At 37.7% G+C, this 23782-nt stretch overlaps 3 protein-coding genes across 5 annotated transcripts; 1 reads left to right on the forward strand and 2 right to left on the reverse strand.

Moving 5' to 3' along the window:
- Positions 4126 to 7384, forward strand: LOC104780334 (putative phospholipid:diacylglycerol acyltransferase 2). The gene is made up of 6 exons (XM_010504830.2): positions 4126 to 4517; positions 5139 to 5361; positions 5544 to 5830; positions 5964 to 6294; positions 6392 to 6657; positions 6814 to 7384. The coding sequence occupies exons 1-6, from the start codon at positions 4126 to 4128 to the stop codon at positions 7301 to 7303; spliced, it is 1989 nt and encodes a 662-aa protein (XP_010503132.1). The 3' UTR covers positions 7304 to 7384.
- LOC104780335 (serine/threonine-protein kinase SRPK) lies at positions 10688 to 13553 on the reverse strand. Of its 2 annotated transcripts, none has more exons than XM_010504831.2 (4): positions 13042 to 13553; positions 11744 to 12712; positions 11601 to 11648; positions 10688 to 11337 (listed from the first exon to the last, which is right to left on the reverse strand). In XM_010504831.2, the coding sequence occupies exons 1-4, from the start codon at positions 13246 to 13248 to the stop codon at positions 10903 to 10905; spliced, it is 1659 nt and encodes a 552-aa protein (XP_010503133.1). In that variant the 5' UTR covers positions 13249 to 13553; the 3' UTR covers positions 10688 to 10902. The 2 variants fall into 2 exon arrangements, with proteins under 2 accessions (XP_010503133.1, XP_010503135.1); XM_010504833.2 differs by having other exon boundaries at positions 11744 to 12702; positions 13042 to 13256.
- LOC104780336 (sucrose transport protein SUC8-like) lies at positions 18700 to 20669 on the reverse strand. Of its 2 annotated transcripts, none has more exons than XM_010504835.2 (3): positions 19334 to 20669; positions 19156 to 19208; positions 18700 to 19019 (listed from the first exon to the last, which is right to left on the reverse strand). In XM_010504835.2, the coding sequence occupies exons 1-3, from the start codon at positions 20573 to 20575 to the stop codon at positions 18944 to 18946; spliced, it is 1371 nt and encodes a 456-aa protein (XP_010503137.1). In that variant the 5' UTR covers positions 20576 to 20669; the 3' UTR covers positions 18700 to 18943. The 2 variants fall into 2 exon arrangements, with proteins under 2 accessions (XP_010503137.1, XP_010503136.1); XM_010504834.1 differs by having other exon boundaries at positions 19156 to 19219.

Consider the following 23782-nt stretch of genomic DNA (forward strand, 5'->3'; position numbering starts at 1 on the left):
TCAGGGGAAATGGAGTGGTGGAGCAACCTGCAGATAGATCAGGTGTAACTGCAAGTTCGGTTACATTGCTACTCAGAGAGACATATGTGGTAGGTCCTTCAGAATGTTGACCTTGAGGAGGACTTTTTTCTTTTGATTTTTGATTTTGGACCCACATTGGAGTGACGGAGGGGCAGTACCGAATTACATGGCCTATGCCCTTGCAGTGAGAACACTTTGGGGGGACCCAAGGATACTCTACTGAAATAGTAATTACTTCTCCACTTTCTCGGACAATATCAACAGTAGAGGGAAGTGGTTCCGTTAAGTTTTGTTTGACCTAAACATGGGCCTCTGTTAGACTGACAAGATTCCTTGTGAATTCATCCATTTATTTAGGTTCACCCACAAGACCAGCCACTAAACTTATTCCTTTGTTATTCATCAGGTCAAAAGGCATTCCCTTGAGGTGCGCCCATATGGGGATAGCATTCAAATCAGTATGTTCACCTCCATTGGAGTTCCACTGAGCCACGAGGAAAATGCAATCTCCAATGTACCACAATTTCTTCTCTAAGACTTTAGTACGAATGTATTCATTTGGCAGCCTGACTAACATTGAGTTATTTGAATGATTGAGATGAATCTCTAACCTTTGACCTTTGCCCCACATATGACTAAGTACACTTTGAAAATGCTTGTAGGTCAGAATTCTTCCCTTAAAGGTACCAATGATAAAGTCTTTGTGAAGCTCAGCTCCCTCTTGAAATACCGAGTAAGGAGTGACAATTTGAGGCCTTCCTTCTGGAGAGTAGTCCACCGGGGCCAATCGAGTTAGCGTTCTGTTAGCACCTATCTTTAGTTTCTGTGCCAATGTCTGAGTCCTTGAACTTGTGGGGTGTTGTTGCGCTGTCTGATGACTCTTTTCCAAAGGGTGATTCAGAGTATCAGTGGTTGGGGCAGAAGAGGGTGGAGTAGGTAATAAGGGGGTAAGAGCGTCTTCAGGAGGCAGAATCACCATGCTTGAGCTCGAGACGACATTTGAACAGCCCATCTCTTGATTTCTGGGGGTCAGGAGAGCACTAGTATTTGCTTGAGGAGATTGTTGGGTGAGTAACTTTGGCGGCTCTTGTACCATGGTTTCACAGTGGGATGGGGGTTGTATAAGACGGGTAACCTTTGGTGGGGATTTGATAAGAAGACCGTCCGTTTGAGCTATAGTTTTTCCCTGTGACATTGTAGCAAGGTTAGCAGATTTAGGGTTTGGAGTCAAGGAGAGATTGTAAGAATTTAGAATAGCTTGAGCCTGAGGGTTTACGACCACGAGAGTTGATTTGTGATGAGCAGGAAGCGCCAAGATTACCCGCTCGGGGTCGATGTAATCAGTTTGGGAAGAGGGTGAAAAAGAGGAAGGGGAAGTGGGAGCAAGAGGGGGGAAATCAGAGAAGGAGACAAAGGAGAATTGGTCTGGAGGGTCGGGAGGGAAGAGAGGGGGACGATTGGGGCCACCTTCAGCTTTCGCTGAAGCTGGATTACTGCCGGAAACTCGTTTCTCAGGGAACCAGCGGTTCGCCAACGACATTATATATTTTTTACAAGTCTGACTGATCCAATATCTCGTTAGATCGGCTTTGTTTCACAATTTTCCTGAAGAAAGTTAGAAACAGAATGGAATAAGATGAAAAACAAGATTGGTAAGTAAGTTCACATGGTCATGGCCGAAACTAGCAACAACTCGTGTTGTTTATATTTTGATTGTTAATGCACTGGACAGTTATGAAAGCTTTTTATTCCCTAAATTTTGTTGTATCGAAGAACACGGTAAATTGTTCATAGCTGTTGGTGAACAAGAATATCAAATTCATATATAGCTACAAATGATTTTTACAATGATGAAATGTCAAAAACAAAAATAGTTGTCTATCACATAATAATGCTTTAACTTTGCTTAAAAAACGGACGTTGTGGTTAAGAATGCATGTCTGCATGCATAATGTAAATAGGAGAATCGGCGTTGCCTCGATTTTTCTTAAGCATTGATCCTGGCTCCACACACTAATTCGTAAACCATTCACACTAAGTAGTTTGACTATGTCTATATGTTGTTCCATAAAGACCGGTCAGCTAAGTAGCCTCCGACTAATTAAATTTAGACATGACAACTAACCGGGACAATTGTTTATTTCGATAAGGCATGGCTTGTGCAATGTGAAGTAGTAAAGGGCCTTCATTGTCTGAAATAGTCCAGTGGCGAATAGGGATCTCTTCTTACAAGAAGCTTTGTCCCAAAGATTTTGACATTGATTTCAAAATACAAGGTATAGAAAAGTGAGCTTATTTTCTCCGTTTTATGGTTGATAAAAATCGTATCAAACGAGCATATCCCTTTTCATCCTCCTAAACAATTAACACTATCCTTAGAGTCTCTACTCTACCAAATTGGAAAATGACTGAACAAAAGATTATTTTTAATTTATCAAGAAAAATATAGTTAGCAAGAAACCGTATGTAAGACTCCTTTATAAAACGTATACATTACAAACATAAACGAGCGTATCATAATAATAAATATATATCTTCTTGTAGTATGTGATGTGGCTCAACGGTTGAGTAAAGAGACGTAAGGTAATCTTTTCGATGATCTAATTTTTGGTCTTTGGATTCTCTGACTACAAAAACAAAATTGTTTAAACTTCTGCAGCACCTCTTTGTATCACTAGGGACAAATTTAACAAAAGCAAAAATACCAATAAGGCCAAAATATAGGATAAAAAATTACATACGAAAATTATGGCAGGGAATAAAGAAACCTGATGATTAAGATGGAACGGTGCGAAAATGGGTTTACGTACGTGTTTGGTTCAGTTTCTCATTTCGTTTACGTGCTCTACTTACTCTTCACGTGTCTTCGTGCCTTCACGATCGATGCCAATCTACAGTTTGACGGCAAAAAGAGAATCTCTTGATATATATTAAAATTAAAATATCAATCAATGCAATTTAATGCACAAAAATGTTATGATCCATTGAGATAATTGCTGCATTTATAGTATAGTTGTATTACAGATCTTTGACCCCCAAAAAAAAAAAAAACGAGTTGTATTACAGAAATGAATCAATGATAAAACTTTTACATGCACGGATTTAGGTTAGCTAGTCCCTGGATGTTCCGTTCTTGGGGCCAATTCTTTCGGTTTTCGGGTAATTTGAGTATGATAATCTGGTAGTCATATATGAACCGAATAAAATTTGGTTCGGTTCGGTATAGATACTAAAAGTTGGAACCGAATAAGACGCGAAGACATTTGGTTCCAACGAGCTGTTCGGTTCCGACTTAACTGAAGCAACCGAAAATACTCATACGAAATCATAAGACATGGTTAAAACCACTTGAATCCGAACCAAACCAAAAGCCATAGATTTATTGTATTAGTTTCAGATTTTTTGGGTACCATCCGGTTCTAAAAATTCTAATAGTTCGGTTTTTATATAGTACACGAGACCAAACTTAATTCCAAATTTTATTTAGCTTCGATCGGTTTGGTTTTTTAATTCCGGTTAATATTCTCAGGCCTATGAATATGCATAACAAAAGGTAGCCATAAAACAGGTGACTCTATAAAGTTCTTAAGCGATGTCACTTGAGTGAGTAATGATGAATAATAGTATAATTTGGTCTTAAGGTATTCATTTAGTATAGCAACTGATTAGTATATATGCCAAAGAAAAATAAAAAAGAAGAAGCAAAACTGCATGTAAAAAGGAAGACAAGTGTCCTAAAGTGTAACAATATCTTCATGCTTTTCACACACTTCTATTTCTACTAGCTTACAAGTCGTCACCTCGAATATTCCTCCCATCAAACTCAACAAATGTTGAAATTTTCATTACTAGTGATACTGTAATAGTAATAAATATAGAAAAATGGCGGCATAATTATATAAGTAGAAACTAATATTAATTCTTCTTCTTCACATTGGAAATGTCGTGAAGCTTTTTAAGACCCCAATTTTTGTTCTTTCCTTCTCTGCATTTTACAATATTTGCCATTTATTGCAAAACCAATTTTTTTCTCCTAATGAAACGAGACCTTTATTGAGTTTAAATGATTTTGGTTTAGCTCATAAAAATAAAACACATTGTTCGATGCCTCCACTTCTCCGGTTCAGAAAACTATCTTTCTCCGAAGACACCGTCAACCCTACAGCCAAACAACAAACCACCACCGAGAAACCAAAACGTCGTCGTGCTGGGAGATGTAGCTGTGTGGACTCATGTTGCTGGGCGATTGGTTATCTCTGTACGGCTTGGTGGCTTCTTCTCTTCCTCTACCACTCAGTTCCTGTCCCGGCTATGCTTCAAGCTCGCGAGTCTCCAGGGACTAGGTTGAGTCGAGACGGTGTTAAGGCGCTTCATCCGATGATTCTTGTTCCGGGGATTGTAACCGGCGGGCTTGAGCTTTGGGAAGGCCGTCCTTGTGCCGAAGGGCTCTTCCGTAAACGTCTTTGGGGTGCTAGCTTCACCGAGATTCTTAGAAGGTGACAATTTAGACCGTTATGTTATGCGTCACTCGGTTTGGTTCGATAAACTTAGAGAACCGGGTTGATATTGGTTTTGTTTTTCAGGTTTAGGGGGTTTACAATCTTGGTTAAGCTTGATTTCATTTCTTGAAATGGCTTTACGTACATTGTTATGGTCTGAGGATTTAACTTGGTTATGGGTGGAGATGGTTCTTTCTATGTGTTTTTGATTATTTAGCATCTATAGTTTTGGATGATTTAAAAAAATTATGAATAAATTTATTCAATTCTAGATGTGAGAAGGAAATTAATGTCTATTTGGAAATGGAAACCGTAAGATTTTATTTCTTATAGTAAGTAGAAAATTGTCATAGATCTACAGAATATATTATGTTTCTAAAACATGCAATGACGATAGATTTTGTATTTGTAAACTTACTAATTTTAGAATATCAGTTTCTAATAGCATTTCAGATATTATTGTTTATGATTTTTGATGAATTTTAGAAATAAGGATTGTTAAAGTTTTTTTTTTTAATTAAACGACTTTTGGGATTAGCATTTCGATTTTCTAAATTCTGACTTAACCCGTTTGAAGAGTTGACTTGCTCGTTTAATTGTTGTGATTTGATTTTATAGGCCATTGTGCTGGTTGGAGCACTTATCTCTGGACAGTGAGACTGGTCTCGACCCACCAGGAATCCGGGTCCGAGCAGTCCCAGGACTGGTGGCTGCAGACTATTTTGTACCGTGCTACTTTGCTTGGGCTGTTCTCATAGAGAATTTGGCGAAAATTGGATATGAAGGCAAGAACCTTCATATGGCCTCTTATGATTGGAGACTCTCTTTCCATAACACCGAGGTATGTTCACATTAGCGGACTTGGTAGTATTGATTCCTATATGTCACATTGACACACTAGTATCAATGATAATGATTATAATATAAGACATCACGATGATTACTATATTAGCTACTTTTGTATATGTAATGTTAGATTGTATATGGATTAATCTATAGTTTTTTTGGATTGGAACCGAGCAGGTACGTGACCAATCTTTAAGTAGACTGAAGAGTAAAATCGAGCTAATGTATGCTACCAACGGGTATAAGAAAGTGGTGGTGGTTCCGCATTCAATGGGGGCTATCTATTTCCTTCACTTCCTTAAATGGGTTGAAACACCTCTTCCTGATGGAGGCGGTGGTGGCGGTCCAGGTTGGTGCGCCAAACACGTCAAAGCCATTGTCAACATTGGACCCGCCTTTTTAGGTGTCCCTAAAGCCGTTAGCAATTTGCTTTCTGCTGAGGGCAAAGACATCGCTTACGCCAGGTTAGGTCCATCGACATTTTAAAGTTACTTTAACTTGTTATATGTTAGGAACTTAGGATCATATGAAATGGTATATTCTTTTCAATATCTGAAATATCTTAATGCATTTTTATTGGTCGTGCTTATGGTTCAGATCTTTGGCTCCCGGTCTCTTGGACTCGGAACTTCTCAAGCTACAAACACTCGAACATCTTATGCGGATGTCACATAGCTGGGATTCAATATTTTCTTTATTACCAAAAGGAGGTGAGGCAATCTGGGGCAATCTAGACTCGCATACTAAAGAAGGCCACAGTTGTATTGACTCCAAGAGAAAATTATCACAAAGTAATCTCCATAGACAAAACGACGGCATTAGACCGGAGTCTTGGGTGAAAGAACCCGCAAAGTACGGAAGAATCATAGCATTTGGAAAACGAGCATCTGAAGTGCCATCCTCACAACTAAATACTCTTAACACCAAGGTTTATATTAACAATTTTTGCCATGGTCACCTGCCTTTTTCTGGGGTCAATGGACTCTTAACTGTGTTTTACTCTTTCTTTGTCTATGCTTAAACAGGAACTGTCAAGAGGAGACGACTCTTTAAATGACAGCACATCATGTGGAGAGTTTTGGTCAGAGTACAGTGAAATAAGCCGAGAAAGCATAGTTAAAGTAGCAGAAAACACAGCTTACACAGCCACCACTGTTCTTGATCTTCTCCGTTTTATAGCCCCTAAGATGATGAAACGAGCTGAGGCTCATTTCTCACACGGCATTGCTGAGGATCTTGACGATCCTAAGTATGGACACTATAAATACTGGTCCAATCCACTCGAGACCAAGTAAGGTTCAAAACATTTTCCCATTGTCCTTTCTTTATATAGCAAGTAGGCACACATCCAAAAAAAAAAAAAAGTAATTATTGGTGCCTTGGCTGGCAAGAAAGGTCTAGGTCACAACATTTCTTATATGAATACCTTGTTTTATTCCCCTAACAGATTACCAGATGCACTAGAGATGGAGATGTACTGTCTTTACGGAGTAGGGATTCCGACAGAGAGATCTTACATATACAAGCTCACAACCCCTTCGAGTAAATGCAAGAGCAGCATTCCATTCCGGATAGATGGATCAGTGGACGGAGATGATGACATTTATCTAAAAGGAGGAACTCGGTTTGTGGACGGAGACGAGAGTGTACCAGTGATAAGTGCAGGGTTTATGTGCGCAAAGGGATGGAGAGGGAAAACACGGTTTAACCCGTCAGGGATGGAGACGTTCGTCCGGGAATATAAACACAAGCCGCCCGGAAGTCTACTCGAAAGTCGAGGAACAGAAAGCGGGTCTCATGTAGATATAATGGGTAATGTTGGACTCATTGAAGATGTTTTGAGGATTGCTTCTGGAGCTTCAGGTCAGGAGATTGGTGGCGATAGAGTTTACTCTAATGTGATGAAGATGTCAGAGAGAGTTAGCATTAAGTTGTGATATATGTAACATAATTAGGAATTTAACCAATTTTTTTGGCCTTTTTAAAAAAATATGTAAATAAACGTAAGTTCGTTGTTTCTGCTCAGTGCTCATATTTGTTTTGTCGTGGTTGAATAAAATATAACGAAAACCTTGGGAGTAAAATAGTAAGTTTAAAAACTAGGTGGTCTTTTCTGTAAATTAATTATATTCCAAAGGACTTTTTAAGTTAAAAACCAAAATTGATCGTAAACCGGTTTAAATATTTTGGATTTGATTCGGGCGATCAGATCATATGCCCTCGTGGCTTAGAGGTGACTCTAGATTTTGGAATACGAACAATTTGAAGACTCTAGAGTCCATCAAACAAACAAGGCGATGTTTTGTTGAGCCTTTAAGATTGATGTGTTTTGGTTGTGTTGCAGTAATGGACGAGGGACGCCAAAAGGACTTGCAGTTGTTGGAGGAGATTATTGATAAAGGTTTAAAACAGAAGCTTGTACACAACTGCTTCACGGTATCTTTTTTTTTTACTTCTTTTGATGAAATTATAATTTGAGTAAATGTATGTAGGATATTAGGTTAGCATACAAAAGACTATAAACCATTTAACTGATGGTCAACCTTGAGAAAAATGGTGTGAATAGTCTCAAACATGGGGCTCTACTAATTTTGCTTGTAACCTGGACTTTTTGTTGGGGCTTTTCTGACTCTCCTGTTGATGATTTTGATTGTCTGATTGTATTTCTCTGGTTTCTCAGCTGTGGATGCTGATTGATTTGGTTTTGTGTTGTTATTTATTTTGAATGGTGTGAATAGTCTCAAAACAATGGTCAACTTGGTTCAGAAGTTTACATGCAAGCTGAAGTGTACGTCGCTTTATAGCTTTTGATCCTTTCTTTTAATATTAGTCAACTCATTATCTGGGAAATGTCATACACTGTGTCTCCATGTGCAGCTTAATGCATTTTGGCAAGAGCACAATCTCTTCTGCCTTCAATAAACATTTTAAGAACTTTCAGTATGTTCAATATGTTAGATGCTAGAAAATGTTGAGATTACTGCGGATTAAAACTGGATAGGATTCCTACCAGGTTTGCTTTAATTTCTGATTTCGTTTACACCTTATGTCTATTTGTATTCAGGCCAGATACGCGGCACATATTCATGGATATATAGGACTCGGCTTTTATGTAGAATTCACTATATGTATGAGAAACAATAAATAATGCATTTTTTTAAACTACATTTATCAACCTTTTCTACAATGAGTTATAGAGGCAATCGGAAAATTCTCAATCGAGTTAATGATCACCAAAATTCTTAAAACATATTATCCAACATTCAAATATATATTTTTTCCTTATTCCGTGAAAAATAATTTTATATGTTTTGTAATGCTTTTTCTATAGCAATAATAATATAATTAAAAAAAAATAGTGACTGAAAATATAAATAATTATATGAAATATTTTTGATTTATAGTTTTGCAAAAATGTCAATGTACAAGAGTTTCGCATACATAATTGTGTGGCAGTGAGATAATTCAAGGTAACACTTGTAGATAATTCAAAGTTCCTATTTATCATTCAATGAGGGAAGTTTTTTTTTATTACATAGTTTATATTCATCTAGTTAATAGTCACATGAAATTTGGAAAACACCAGAGGATGATGCTAAATTTTAAAAATTACCATTTTTTAATCTATATCTTTGTAGTTATCTTTCCTATGGCTTGCTATGGCTTGAATCATGATTCTCTTCACTTTATCCTTATAAAATGTTTTAGTAATGTTGACAAAAAAATACAAAAGTATGTATTTTTTTTTGCCTTTTTTCAAAATAATATCAATATCTTGTTTTCTTATTATTTTCCGTGAGGTTATTAAATCCACAAAGATTGTTAGAATCATTTTTAACTGTCCATGAGGAGAATCTCCTTCCTGTCAATGAGGAAGATAACAACGTTGAGCTCTACCACAAGTCACAACGTGAGGAGAACCAAGAGGAGAATCCCAATGAGGAGGATAACAATGCTGAACTCTACAACTACGTGCAGAACCAAGAGGAGAATCCACTTGATGTCAATGAGGAAGATAACAACGCTGAGTTCTACAACAACGTGCAGAACCAAGAGCAGGTAAAATTAAAATTTTCATTCACTCACTCTTATTGATGTTTTTGATTGATGATTCTGACTATTCTTTTATCTTTCAAATGTAGGTCAACGTTGTGTAAGTTTAGAAGAGAAAAGATATAGCTTATGTAACGAGTAACGATTGAGAGTAAATTGGTGTATGAAGTGTAGAGTTTAGATCGGAAGAGAATAGTGTAGTGTAGAAGAAGAATTCTTACTTCCTACTTGATTTGGATCCTAGGTAAAAAATAAATATAGACAATTACAAACAGAATATTCTATACAAGATGCTATGCACAATTACACATAGTGAAAGTGACATCTCCTCTTAAGTTAAACTTGTCATCTTTTGTTTGACTTAAGCTCCCACTTGTCCCTAACTCGCCAACGGCTCTTTGGAGAAGGATCTGGATGTTCCACGACCGTTGGAGGCTTCTCTTCATGGACTGGACTCGTAGACATTCTAAATGGTACGGACGGCCCATCTTGATCAATTTACGGACGTACGGACATGGGGTGTGAGTTCTCATACGTTGGAGGTGAAGAGGAGGAGAATCCCCTTGCTATCAATGAGGATAACAACGCTGATAAAATGTGCAGAACCATATGCAGAACAATGTTTTTCCATACCTTTGCTCTGTTTTTTTTCTTTCTCCAAATGCTGCTGTTCAAAGTTCTGTTTGTTGCCTTATATTTCTGTTTGCTTCTGGGTGAATCCAAGAAACACATGGTTGTATTATCGTATATGATGAAATGAGTTGTGTGGTAGAATGCATTATAGTGACTAAAAGTGGATTTACTATATAAATGGTGGTTTTTTGTTTTTTACAGGCAACTAGAAGAGTTTACTGGTGTTATTATGCAGATCAAAGGTCGCATCAAACTGGTAAGTTCAAGGTCTTATCTTGTTTTCTAATTTGTAGTTCATTTGTCTTTATGAGGTTGGGATTTGACTAGAAACCTACTGCGTAGTTACCATTTGGGTAGTGATTATGCTAATGGTTGTGTATATTTGCAGGCTCATTACCAGATTCAGCAAACCTACTGAAAAGCCTCCTTCATCCCGGCAACGTGCGTTTTAGTACTACCAACTACCAAGCTTAACCTTTTCTCTCCAATGGAGACAGACACATTAATTTAAGCAATTAAGATTAGATGATTGTTGTCGTATAGTGGACCAAATTGTTAGATCAGTCATCTATTCAAGATGATCAGGTGTAGATTAAGTAGAATGTTCTTTCTTTTGATGAAGTAGAGAATGAGAGTTAGCAAACTGCGTGGATCCTCAATGAACCCACAATTTGTGTCCCCATATACTCACCACATTCAAACGTTAACTGTTCTGAGCAACAAAATTTTGAAGCTTCCCCTCAACCAGCAAAACAAAACACACAAGTCTAAATCTTCTATTCGGAAAAAAGCCAAATGTCAAACAAGAAACCCAAGACAAGCCGAACAAATAACTTTGGGGGCAGTTTTATCATTTTAATGTGCGAATATCCCGACCACATTGACGTCCTTCTCTTGTTGTCCCCTTCTGTTCAGAGCCATCAATGGCGATATTACCTACACCAGCCTCCATAGCTTCCCTTTCGTCCTTTTCCTTTTCTCTGTTCTCAGTTACTGCTTCTTCTTCTTCTCCTTTTGGTGCTTGCGGTTTCATTGCCGGTTCCAGTAATCTTGGGCCTGGACTGAACCATGGGTGTGTTAGGCATTGGGCGGCTGTCGGTCTCTTCTCAGGCACAAATTCAAGAATCGGGATTAAGAAATCTGCCATGGCTTTTGCGTCCTGCTCGCTGAAATCATACTTCTCCTTTAAGACTTTGCTGATTGGCCAAAACCGCAACCGCCGGATGTGCCTTAGTTCACCTAGTCGGTTGAAGTAATCCCGCGAGTATCGACCGCCTAATGCAATCTACAATTGAAAACAACATAACTCATCGAAAGAAATTTGGCTCTACTGTTTATCCGAGTATCAACCATCAGAATTTGCAGTCAAATGGAACCAAAAAAACTAAAATCCAACTTTAGAAAGGATTCGATACTAGATACATATACATGCGATCTTATACGGTCACAACACTACTTAAATTTAGAAAGGATTCAATACTAGATATGTATATTTGTTCATGCGAACTTAGATGGTCACAACACTACAACTATATTTATCAGCTTTACCTTTCGTGGCATCATCCCGAGAAGCTCCATCATCAATGCCAGGTGATCCTGAAAGAAAAGCAACCAGTTTAAGACTGCACATAAGAATAATACAGCTTAGCTTCATACAAAACGGCTAAGAAAGTGAATATATAAGAAGGTACCTCATCCCGGTCATAGTTTTCACCACTGTGAGGATCAAATAGGACATCTCCAGTGGCCAGCTCCAAACAAATACAAGCAAAGGACCACATATCTGCTGAGGTTGAGTATTTTGATCCAAGAACAACCTCTGGACATCGGTACTGTCTTGTCTGAATATCGCTTGTGAACTGTTTATACGTCCAACAAGCATTCCCAAAATCTACTAATTTGCATTTGCACTCTATATCACTCAGTAATTTATGCCTCGTGGATCGGCTTCCTCTCCTATTACCCTGACTATTCTTTTTGTTAGCCTTCTCTCTGGCTTCTTCATCTTCCATTAATCTTGTGGAACTTCCTTCTGACCTCTCCTCTGTGGAATTGCCATTTGTTCTTGCTTCTGAGTTAGAAATTCTTTCATGTTCTTCTGAAGCTTCCTCTCCACCACAACCCTGAACTACCACCTTCTTAGCCTTCTTACGGATCTTCTTTTTCTGATTCTTTGTCAAATCGCCATCGTATGTATAACTCTTAGTTTCACGTTTAGCAGCTGACTCAGAAACAACTTTTTCCTTGGTGGATGGCTGAACAAGTGGAACACCTGATCTCCTAGCATCTCTTGATGGATCAATAGTGGACAACAGTAAAACATTCTCCGGCTTTAAATCAGTATGAATTATAGAGAGCTCACGGTGAAGGTAATCCAACCCAACCAAAATATGAAAACAGAGCTCTTTAACCTTGTGGAGAGGGACCCCTCGGTAATCACTGTACTTGATAACGGACAACAAGTTATCTCCCAAGTACTCAAAGACCATACAAACATGTTTCCCATTAGGACCCGAATGCTTGAAATGATCCAGTAGCTTTACAACACATTTCTTATCACCAGGGTCACTTTCAGCAATCTGTTTCAAGATCTTGATCTCATCCATGGCTGCCTCTGTGTAGTGCTGAGCGCTCTTCTGGACTTTCAAAGCTACATAACGCTACAAACAATATATTTTCTTGCGTGGTCAACGCTTTGAAATGAAATTAAAGCAAGGTCCTCCAGCTCAAAACCAAACAAGTATAAGATACTACATGTGTTTCTCAGGGATCTGAAACTAACACTTAAGAACTCAATCTGACAAGCTGGCTCATGCACATTATATAGGTAAACCATAACCTCCCTCAACCACATTACCGAAACAGAGCATATAAAGTCTATACAGTACTGAGAAACATAACAAAGCAATCATTTTGTTCTTCTTCTTTTCACACCCTATGTTAGGTTCCTTAGGAAACAAAAACGAAGAGGGTAAAAAAGGAAACATACCGAACCATGAGTGTCCCAAGCAAGCCAAACAGTAGAGAAATGACCCCAACCAAGCTTACTCTGAATCACATAAACTCCATTCTTAAAAGTATCACCAACTCTCACCGCATGGTACCCTCCTTTCCTGTAATCCTCCGTTCCTTCGTCCTCCGACGAGTACTCACTCTCGTCACCCACACGTCCGCCGTTTTTATCCTCCGCCGCCATTTCCGGAACTTCACAAAAAGGGGCAATCCCGGAGACCCAGAACCACCTCGATTCTAGGAAAAAGTTTCGAAATTGGGAGAATCCCAATTGAGAAGACCAAGCGATTTCGAAGCTTAACCCTACAAATTGATGATTCAATACAAAATCAGACTGAAACGAAAGATGATGATTCTGGAATCTGATTTGGTGAATCAATCGAATTTGTTCAATGTGATGATTGGGGAATTTTGAAAAGTCTCGAGAGAGAGAGAGAGAGAGAGAGAGAGAGAGAGAGAGAGAGAGAGAGAGATCGGTTGGGTGGTGTGTCTCCTTGGTTGGTTTGGTAGTTACAAATTAGGGTTTTCTACTCACTTTAGATTCAAGATAAACCGGTTTTAATTGGACCCGGTTTAACGGTAAAACCAGAAAAACGATTTGTCAAAATAACTGGGAAATGGGAAGTACATTTGTCAAAATAATTTAATTATGTCAAATTCCAATTAATAAATTATTAATTGGGAAGTAGTTGATTGTCAAATGTAATTAAAAATCCATAAGAAATAAAAAATCGTTTTCTCTCTCGACCCTTTTCTCTTAAAAACCGTAGATCTTTAGCCATTGTCGTCTGAGTTTTGTTTGCCTCTTCGTCGTTTGGGGCTTCGTCGATGGTGTAAGAGGGCTCTGCTCTCCTTCTTTGCTTTTATTTTCCAGTTGTAGTAGTAGGGTGATTCGATCTCTTCCCCTCCGGATGTGTTGAGGAGTGGCTCAACTGTTGCATCGTGATGGTGCGGCGGCTGACGCTACGGAGTGAGATCTCGGCTCTTTTTTCCTCTCCGGCGGCTGATGGTGGTGGTTCGAAGCTGCTCCGGGCGGCATTCTATGTAGCTTCAGGATTCAGATCTGGGTCTTGGGTCGTGTTTCCTGCTACACCGAACCTCTATGCCGGAGATCCTAGTTGTCCGGAGGTTAACGGTTGAGTTGGGTTTTTTTTGAGTCTACCAGTTATTAGGGAGGATTCTGTTTTCATCGGTGGCCGAGATTTGAGGACATCCTTAAAGTCGCGTTCTTGAGAGCTTCCTCAATTTTCTGGTTTCAGTCCGGCTAAGAAGCGAGACAACAAGGAAAATGCGACGTGGCCAATCCGGAAATGCACCGTGAAGTGAAGCTATGCTAATCTTTGCTCCAATTTCTTATCTTTAGTTGATTACATTCTGGATTTGCGAGAGTAATTCGGAGAAGCCTTTGCTCTTGCTGGTATTGTTTCGCATCTCTTGGTCGGGTCAGTCGGATGTATTGTCCGTTTTTGGCTTAGGACCAGAACAATGAAAGCCATAAATACCAAGCTAATCTGATGTTGCGCCTCTGGGTGTTGATGCTATTGGGACAAGTTCTACTCGCCGATCATATGGTACTAATAGCTTGGATTTGAATTAATTTTTAGTGTAAGATTTGGTCTTCTCTGTGTTAGTAGTTGTTCTTGTGTCATAGGACTTATTTAGATGGTTTAAGAGATGATTTCACACCGAGTTGTGGTGTGTTATCTATCTCGTTGTGGTAAAAAAATGTTTTGTTTCTCGGTTAGGTAGCGTTGGATCCGCTAGTGATTCAGGGTGGTACTAGATCGACTCATTGCATTTGGTCCAATTCTTTGGAGGGGATGTTAAGTACCTTTGATTTGGATGTATTATCTTGGTTAATGAATAATTGATGTTGAGCCAAAAAAAAAAAAAAAAAAAATTGGGAAGTACATTTGTCTTTTTGTTTTCCCATAAGTGTTGCAAAGGTTACAACAGTGGAAAACTCCACTTATAGAACTCGATATGCTAATGAACATTACAATATTGGATTATCCAACAAAGATTGATCATCTCCTTTTCATCTGCTCAAAAGTAAACATCTTCATGATCTTTCAAGTTCTGCTTCAGCCTTCAGACTTAGAACTACAACCTTGGCTGCTTTAAGCGGAACATTTGAAACAACAGATCACACTAACAAGGAACTCAAAGAAAGAGAACATCCAGCAGAAAATTCCAACACAAAATAAAAAGACTAAGAGGGAAAAAACTGAATCTCTCACTTAACCCCCATCCCAGGAACCTTTACACTTAACGCACAACCCGGTGGAGACATGAGTGCAATCCAATTCATCCGAAACTTCTTCAAGACCCTCAATCACTGAGATGCTAAAGCTTGAAAGAAAATAACCACAAAGCAAACCAAAGATCGAGTACTAAGAATTTACGACCCAACTAACAAAATATTGGCCCAAAGTAAAGAAACAACTGGCCTTATTAAAACACATAGGTGTCCCAGAGGACAGATAAGGTCAACCGATGATAGCATGAGTAATTTAAACACGTGCACCCTGCACTGCATTCAAGCCACATGTAAGCATATCCTTCACTTAATGATGACTCTTTGGATTCGCTCGGGAAGAAGATTTCGACCGCCGGTGATTGACGTCGGAGAAATATCCGACCATCAGTAACCGAAGTGAATTTACCCAAGAAAAACATTTATTCAATTCGTAGACATCTCGACTTCATCATGAATCAGTGAAGAAATCTTAATCTGAATGAGATTTAGAGGAAATTTTATTCCAGTAAACCGCCGAGCAAAACCCAACAACTTCAATTCCCTTTTTTTTATTTCTCTTCTCTAAATCGGTAGGTATCAAAGACCACCGCATCTACATCTTATTTCTAAACAGATGAAGATGTCCATCGCTAAATTTGGAAACACCGAAGTCAGGCGGACATGACCTACATAGATGCATAACTTTGCTTGCACTTTCTCTAGACTTTTCTATTTTATCTTCATGCCAAATATCACCATAACCACCTTGCCCACATCAGAAACCCAAAGTTGTACACACCGGAATAACAAAAACTAAAACACGACAACGGTATAGCCGTAACGTAAGCCGACCAACTTCTGTTAAGTGAACCGCAAGCTGCCGGAAGGAGAGCCGGCCAAGTCCTGTTGAAAGAACCAGAAACTGCCGGACGGAGAGCCAGCCAAACTCTGTTAAATGAACCAGAAGTTTCTGGAAGGATAGCCGACAATCTCCGCTACTGAAGCCGGAGATGCCATACCAAAACCCCAACTAAATCGGAAAAGATAATAATCAACGGCAACAAAGTCACCGTGATAGGACCCGGACAGCGCCAGAGAGAAACTAAAGCTAGCCATCGTCACGAGAACCGATCGATGCTAGACCAAGGCCATCCAACCACCGCTAAATAAGCCGATAGCTGACGGATGAGTGCCGGAATATAAACCGGACGGCTAAAAAAGAAGAACAAAGAACTCTCTCTCTCTAAAGGATTTGAGAGAGAGAAGAGAGAGAGCGGGAAGTACATTTCTCAAAATAAATTTTTTATATTTACATAATTAAACTTTTGTCATTAGTATAAATATCATAACTTGAAGTTATTATTTATAATATAATCGTATTTTAAATTAGTATCTAAAAAACAAAGTTTTAATAATTGTAAAAGAAATGAGTATTCCATAATTTAAATATTCGAAATATTTTTAACTTGCTAAAAAAAATATTTTTACAGACATGTTATGGACCGAATTAGAGTTTACAGAAATATAATTATATAATTATTTATGGATTGGTCTACTAAAATACACAAAAAAATTTATTCTGTTACCAAACACAAAAAAATATAACATAATTTCTCTAAAATTATAGAATCTCAATATTAATCAAAACATATCAAACAATTACAAAAATACAACTTATATATTTTTTTCATAATTAAAAAAAATAACTACAACATATATTTTTCTTAGTAATTTAAAAAATTATTCCGTGGTATACCGCATGTTAAAGTCTAGTACTACAATATAATGTACTTGATTGTGTTTCAAATTTTTTAATTTCAATGTTAAAGTCTAGTACTATAATAAAAATGTACCTCATTGTATTTCAATTTTTTTAATTTCAATGTAAGTCTTCGAAACGAGATAGCTTTAGGCTCCAATAAAACAAAATACATATGTGATCCTTGTGATCATTTAATTAACCTTCAATCATTCATTTCTAAATATTAGTTAAAATAAATGTTTATTCGGTTGATGATTTATTGTTGGATTTCTAAATTTAAAATATATTTTAAATAGATTTGAAAGTAAAACTGAAAAGAATTCAAATCCGTAAATAAACCATGTTATGTCAAGATACATATGTTTCTATTTTCGAAATATATTAAATTTTATGAATCATATGTAAATTAGATTTACAAATCAATGAGAGCTAATAATATTTTTTAATTTGGATGAGAATGACCGTTGTCACTAAGTGACTCACTACACATGCTTATTTTTCAACCTAGTCTACAGCGGGTCGAAAACTTCACGTTACGTTGACCCAATCTGTCAACTACTAAACCTTGTAACGTTGATAATTAATTAGGTAATTAGTGATACAGTCTAGGGCTTTACATTCTATTAATGTAAAACTTCTAATATAATTAACACAAGACTTTGATTATACTTAACAAATAGGAAACACTAAATAGGCACGTTTTCGGGATGCAAAAATTGGAAAACAAGTCAACACCAATCGCCTGCTTCCACAAAAGCTACGGGTCAATAATTTGTTCTCCTAAAGTGTTTGAATATTATATAACTACACAAATATAATTATATACGCATCTATATAAATAATATCCAGTGAGAAATATTGTATATACTGCCAGTAAGCATGGCCAGTTTCTACTAATATTATTTAAAAAGTACATTTGAATTTGTGCTTCAGAAATTTTCATGTGATGCCATTGTAAAAGATGTCATATATCTAAAAGATAACTTAAATCACCTCAGTAAAAATAATTATATTGAACGATGTATACGTAATTTTTTAAATGTATATATTTTTAGTTTATTTTAAATAGAAATGTAAATTTACTTTTTATATGGAAGCAACATATTTTTAGACTCTGAATACAACTTCACAAATTCGGCACGATGCGATGGAGAAAACATATGAGCTTGTGATAGAGAAAACACAAGAAACGCTTCCTCAATTAACCAAAGCCAAACCCGGAATGCAATACATCATTGTGCTTCGAAGAAACTGATTTCATGATATATGTAGATATGTGAAATGAAATAAGTCTGAGATTCTAATAATGTGATTACAATTATGTGTGTTTATATGTGTGAATGTGTTGTGTTCGTATCATTTGAACAATCCCTTTCATTTATGTGTATCATATGCTACACATATTACTTTGAAATATCAGTCACTATTGTTTTCCCAAAATGTCTTTCCATTAGATAACTACAGTATACAACTAATGGACTACTATGTCTCTTTATACTGTCAGTTATACACTTGCAAAGGCTGGCCCAAAGGAGGCTAATCCAAAGGGTCAAGTGATGAACTCAAAAAGTATAGGAAGTTTGGTATGTTTGTTGAACTCAACAACTATTATTTAAATGGTTCCTTCTTCCAAAAGAAAAACAGATGAATATGATTAATTAGGAGCAAAATATGGAAAACATGATCAGAAAATATATATTTATATATTGCATACAAATATGCAACATGTTACATCAGTATTAGACATGCATGTGCATACACATAACAAATAAAACAAACACCACTTAAGGTAAAACAGTAAATGCTACAACACTGCTAATAGCCGCTGCAATTGCTCCGACCACAAATCCTGGTAAGTTTCCACCTCCAAATAATGCATCAACAGGACCAGCTCCAAACGATACAATCATTTGTGGTATCACGATTGCCATATTTAATACTCCTAGAGAAAGTCCTGTAGAGATGACATTAAAATAAAAAAAAATTCCTTATTAACTTAATTAAATGCTTTAAAGTAATTTATTTTATTTTGAATGGTATAATTTTTTTGAAAAAAAAAACCAAAAGTAAGACAAAAATATTTTAAATACCTTGGCCGGCCCCGGTGCTGCTTGAGATTATGGAAGCTAGGGCGAATGGAATACTGAAAGTAATCTACACAAAACAAACAAAAAGAAGATTAATAATGTTAAAAAATAAATAAATAATGGATACTAATTATAGTAACAAAATTTGGATTAAGAAAAAAAAAACAAGTTGTGGACTTACAGCAAGAGGAATTCCAAGAATAGCAAAGAGAGCCAATGCTCCACCTTTGATGCTATCGGTGGGAAGGGCCAAGGCACCGGCAGTTTTCCGGTGCTCCTCCGCCTTTTTAGAAACCAAAACCGTCATTGCCAAACACACGGCGAGGATGATATTCACAGCTCCCCAAAGCCTTTTGGCTCCAATTTTCCTGCTAATACCTTCAATACCAAGCGAAAAGAATCCAAGAACGATTGAGTTAAGCATCAATCCCAACGCACCAACTGTAACTCCTTGGTTGTAAAGTCTCTTCATGTTGTCATCTCCCTCTGAGCTTCCACCGTATACTTCACGACCCATCCAGTCAGTATCGAATAAAAGGAAAGGGAACCACGCAATCCAGTTCAAGGATGTTGTGATCAACAACATCCACATTGGTTTTTTCATCACCTTGAAGGCTCCAAATAACTCACCGAAGAAGGGAGTTTTCTTCTCTTCGTTGGAGTCTGCCTTTGGTGACCATGGTTTGTCTTCGACGTACCAAAGAGATATGATGGTGACGACGAGGAGGAGAGTGATAGAGAGGAAGAAACAACTCTTTAGATTTGCGCAATAGATGTCACATGATTTAGTCATTGTGAAAGGAAAGATCTTGTGGAGGTGACTGTATGAACCAGCCGCGTACCCCAAAACGTTTCCAACAGCCATGAAGAAAGAGAAAGCCGCGTTTGCGGTTCGCGTTTTCCTAGCGTCTCCAGCTGCTAAATCACCGAGGAAAGCACGGCAAGGTCCTTGGAGAGTGTTGTTAGCCACGTCCAGGATCCAGAACCCGAGTGCGAAGATAACGACGGCTTTTGACTTTACACGCTCCTCGACTTTGTCTCCCAAGCTGTGGCCAAAATCAGCCGCGTAACCGATTAAGAAAACAGCAACGGCCACTAGAAAGGCGCCAGCGGCGATGAAAGGACGACGACGACCGAATCTTGACTGACATCGATCGCTGTAGTAACCGACGGTTGGTTGGACAAGTAAGCCGGAGATAGGACCACATAGCCAGATGAGAGATGACCATTTGTGTGGAACCCCGAGAAGCTGCACGTACGGAGTTAGCAGAGACAACTGAAGAGCCCAACCAAACTGTATACCAGCAGCGATAGAAGCTACGGATATCATCTTTCTGAGTGGTGATGGCCCATCAACAACTGCCGTCGACGATGAAGAAGACGACTTATCCACAGCATTTTGTTTTTCTTGGAGGTCACTCATCTTCACCTTATCCTTTGAGGGAATTGTGCTGGTGATGGTATTAAAGACAAGGTGAAGAAGAGGACCGAGATGTTTGTTCTATAAAATGTTGTTATTCCGTGTTTCAAATAGTTTAGGAAAGCAAAGCTTTTATAGCTAGAACACATACATCCTTTATTGGATTATTCTAATAATGACAAAGCTATAACGGTAACACAACCGAAAATAGTTTGTCATTCTTATCCATAGGTATGATCGGTGGTTGTTGTATACTCCCCCAATCCAAAATAGGTCTACAGCACTAAAACTCTTCTAATCTTATTTTAGACATTAATTATTACCAATATTACAAGTCAAATATAACAAAAACAGAATTTCTGGTTGTATGTATTGTAATTTCTACGGCACATAAAAAAGCTGTGCAATTTTCTTTTTCTCTTTCTATTTTTTTCCATTTTATTTATTTTCACTCCATTTTATTTATTTTCACTTATTTATTTTCACCCCTTTTTTTTTTGCATTTTGAACTAAAAAAGGAATAAAAACGTACGTACCTGGTGACAAAATAAAAACATACATAACTCATCTAATCTGCATATAATATACATATACGCATTTGACAATTTTATGTTACTAGATTTTTGTAACAAATTTTAATAATGAATTATATATATATATATATATATATATATACATAAATTAGTTTATTCACACAAAAAATGTAAATAAATCTACTTACTAAATGAAAATATGGGATAAAATTGATTATAGGGGTGGGTTTTGTACCATTGAGAATGAAATGCCTAGTATTGTAGAGGCAGATGTGGTTGTTGCTTATCCCTGTGTTAGTAAGATTATGCGTTCTATAACTTCAGTCAGTCATCTCTATTTTACTATTTATGTTTACTAGACTCAAAAGTAAATTAATTTTCACTCTCTATGATATAGAAATCCAGATGAGGGAACGTACGTGAATAGATGAAAATAGGCAAATGGTTGATAACACTGTTCTGCCTATTTGATGGATGATAGATGGAATGCAACGAAGAGATGGTAAATAGACAAATGGTTGAAAACATTGTTCTGTCTATTTGGTAGCAGTGGACGATGAAGAGATAGATGGATGGATTGAAGGACGCCACAGAGATCTGTGAAAGGATCTATGATAAGTCAAATCTCAGTCTTCAAGGATTCACACACAAGAAGAAGGAGAAAAGGGTGGTTGCTTCTATCTCAGAAGAAAACCTAAGAAAACTCTCATTTTATTTCATAAAAACTTGAAAGATTACAATGCTGAGAAGGAACCTTATATAATGATCCAACAGCAGGGGACCTTCTAAGGTCGAAATTTATTACAAATAAAAGGACTAAACTTGCAAAAACAACAGACTCGATTTTAGGACCTAATAAATAAAAGACTCAAAAGACCCAACGGTCGATTCTTGCAAACAAGAAAAGAACTATTATTTATTATTTGAATTCAAACACTTACCTTGGTAATAGCTCTCATGCACGCTCCAGCCTTTCATTGATTGCTTCGGAAATGATGAAAAGAACGGGTTCTTTAATTCCTTGTAGAACTGGCAAAAATGATGCTTGTGGAGTCTTCTCTTTGGAATCTTCTAGCTCCATGAGAGTAATGAGACTTGCAATGGACTTGTTGAATTGTTCCTTTAAGGTTCTTGCTCCCAACCCTGTCATAGGTTTGTGTACCATTGTTGGCAGAACGGGTTCTTCAGGAACTGAAAGAACGGGTTCTTCGGGAAATGGCAGAACGGGTTCTTCGGGAAATGGCAGAACGGGTTCTTCGGGAAGTTGACTACTGATGTCCTCATTATTCCCTCCCCCTTGAGAGAGTTCTGTGTGCAGAACTATTTCATCTGCATGGAAAGGAGATAAATCAGCAATATTAAAGGTTGGAGAAATGTTCAACTCACCTGGTAGCTCAATCTTGTAGGCGTTGTCATTGATTTTCTATAAGACCCGAAATGGTCCATCTCCTCTTGGTGACAGCTTGGACTTTCTCTCCTTGGAAAATCTTTCTTTTCTCATGTGTAACCAGACCCAATCTCCAGGTTCAAACGTCAGCTCCTTGCGGTGCTTATCCGCATGCTCTTTGTTCTTTGCGCTTTTCTTCTCAAGATTCTCTTTAACTCTTTGGTGAAGTTTCTTCACAAATTCAGCTTTGGTGACTCCTTCTGCACTAGAATAAACAGCTTGGGGCAGAGGTGTGATGTCTAATGGGGTTAGACGATTAAAACCATTTACAACTTCAAATGGAGAGAACTTGGTACCAGAATGCTTAGCATGATTATAAACAAATTCAATATAGGGTAAACAAGATAACCATTTTCGGAGATTCTTACCCACCGTAGCTCTCAAAAGAGTGGAGAGAGTACGATTAACTACCTCAGTTTGGTCATCAGTTTGAGGATGACAAGTGGTGGAGAAGAGTAGCTTAGTTCCTAGCTTTTTCAACAAATNGGAAATGGCAGAACGGGTTCTTCGGGAAGTTGACTACTGATGTCCTCATTATTCCCTCCCCCTTGAGAGAGTTCTGTGTGCAGAACTATTTCATCTGCATGGAAAGGAGATAAATCAGCAATATTAAAGGTTGGAGAAATGTTCAACTCACCTGGTAGCTCAATCTTGTAGGCGTTGTCATTGATTTTCTATAAGACCCGAAATGGTCCATCTCCTCTTGGTGACAGCTTGGACTTTCTCTCCTTGGAAAATCTTTCTTTTCTCATGTGTAACCAGACCCAATCTCCAGGTTCAAACGTCAGCTCCTTGCGGTGCTTATCCGCATGCTCTTTGTTCTTTGCGCTTTTCTTCTCAAGATTCTCTTTAACTCTTTGGTGAAGTTTCTTCACAAATTCAGCTTTGGTGACTCCTTCTGCACTAGAATAAACAGCTTGGGGCAGAGGTGTGATGTCTAATGGGGTTAGACGATTAAAACCATTTACAACTTCAAATGGAGAGAACTTGGTACCAGAATGCTTAGCATGATTATAAACAAATTCAATATAGGGTAAACAAGATAACCATTTTCGGAGATTCTTACCCACCGTAGCTCTCAAAAGAGTGGAGAGAGTACGATTAACTACCTCAGTTTGGTCATCAGTTTGAGGATGACAAGTGGTGGAGAAGAGTAGCTTAGTTCCTAGCTTTTTCAACAAATTCTTCCAAAAGTGGCTGAGAAATTTGGTGTCTCGATCTGAAACAATG

This window comes from Camelina sativa, chromosome 4, assembly GCF_000633955.1.
Source record: "Camelina sativa cultivar DH55 chromosome 4, Cs, whole genome shotgun sequence".
Classification (NCBI taxonomy): Eukaryota; Viridiplantae; Streptophyta; class Magnoliopsida; order Brassicales; family Brassicaceae; genus Camelina; species Camelina sativa.

Bases quoted from the DNA above. Each gene is read 5' to 3' on its own strand.
- LOC104780334 (XM_010504830.2), top strand. From the start codon at position 4,126: ATGCCTCCACTTCTCCGGTTCAGAAAACTATCTTTCTCCGAAGACACC. The intron at 4,518-5,138 runs GTGACAATTTAG...TTGATTTTATAG, and splicing joins TTCACCGAGATTCTTAGAAG to GCCATTGTGCTGGTTGGAGC. The intron at 6,658-6,813 runs GTAAGGTTCAAA...TTCCCCTAACAG, and splicing joins TCCAATCCACTCGAGACCAA to ATTACCAGATGCACTAGAGA.
- LOC104780335 (XM_010504831.2), bottom strand. From the start codon at position 13,248: ATGGCGGCGGAGGATAAAAACGGCGGACGTGTGGGTGACGAGAGTGAG. The intron at 11,649-11,743 runs GTACCTTCTTAT...CTTTTCTTTCAG, and splicing joins AAAACTATGACCGGGATGAG to GATCACCTGGCATTGATGAT. The intron at 11,338-11,600 runs GTAAAGCTGATA...TTTCAATTGTAG, and splicing joins TCGGGATGATGCCACGAAAG to ATTGCATTAGGCGGTCGATA.
- LOC104780336 (XM_010504834.1), bottom strand. From the start codon at position 20,575: ATGAGTGACCTCCAAGAAAAACAAAATGCTGTGGATAAGTCGTCTTCT. The intron at 19,220-19,333 runs GTAAGTCCACAA...TGTTTTGTGTAG, and splicing joins TTCTTGGAATTCCTCTTGCT to ATTACTTTCAGTATTCCATT. The intron at 19,020-19,155 runs GTATTTAAAATA...TCATCTCTACAG, and splicing joins CAGCACCGGGGCCGGCCAAG to GACTTTCTCTAGGAGTATTA.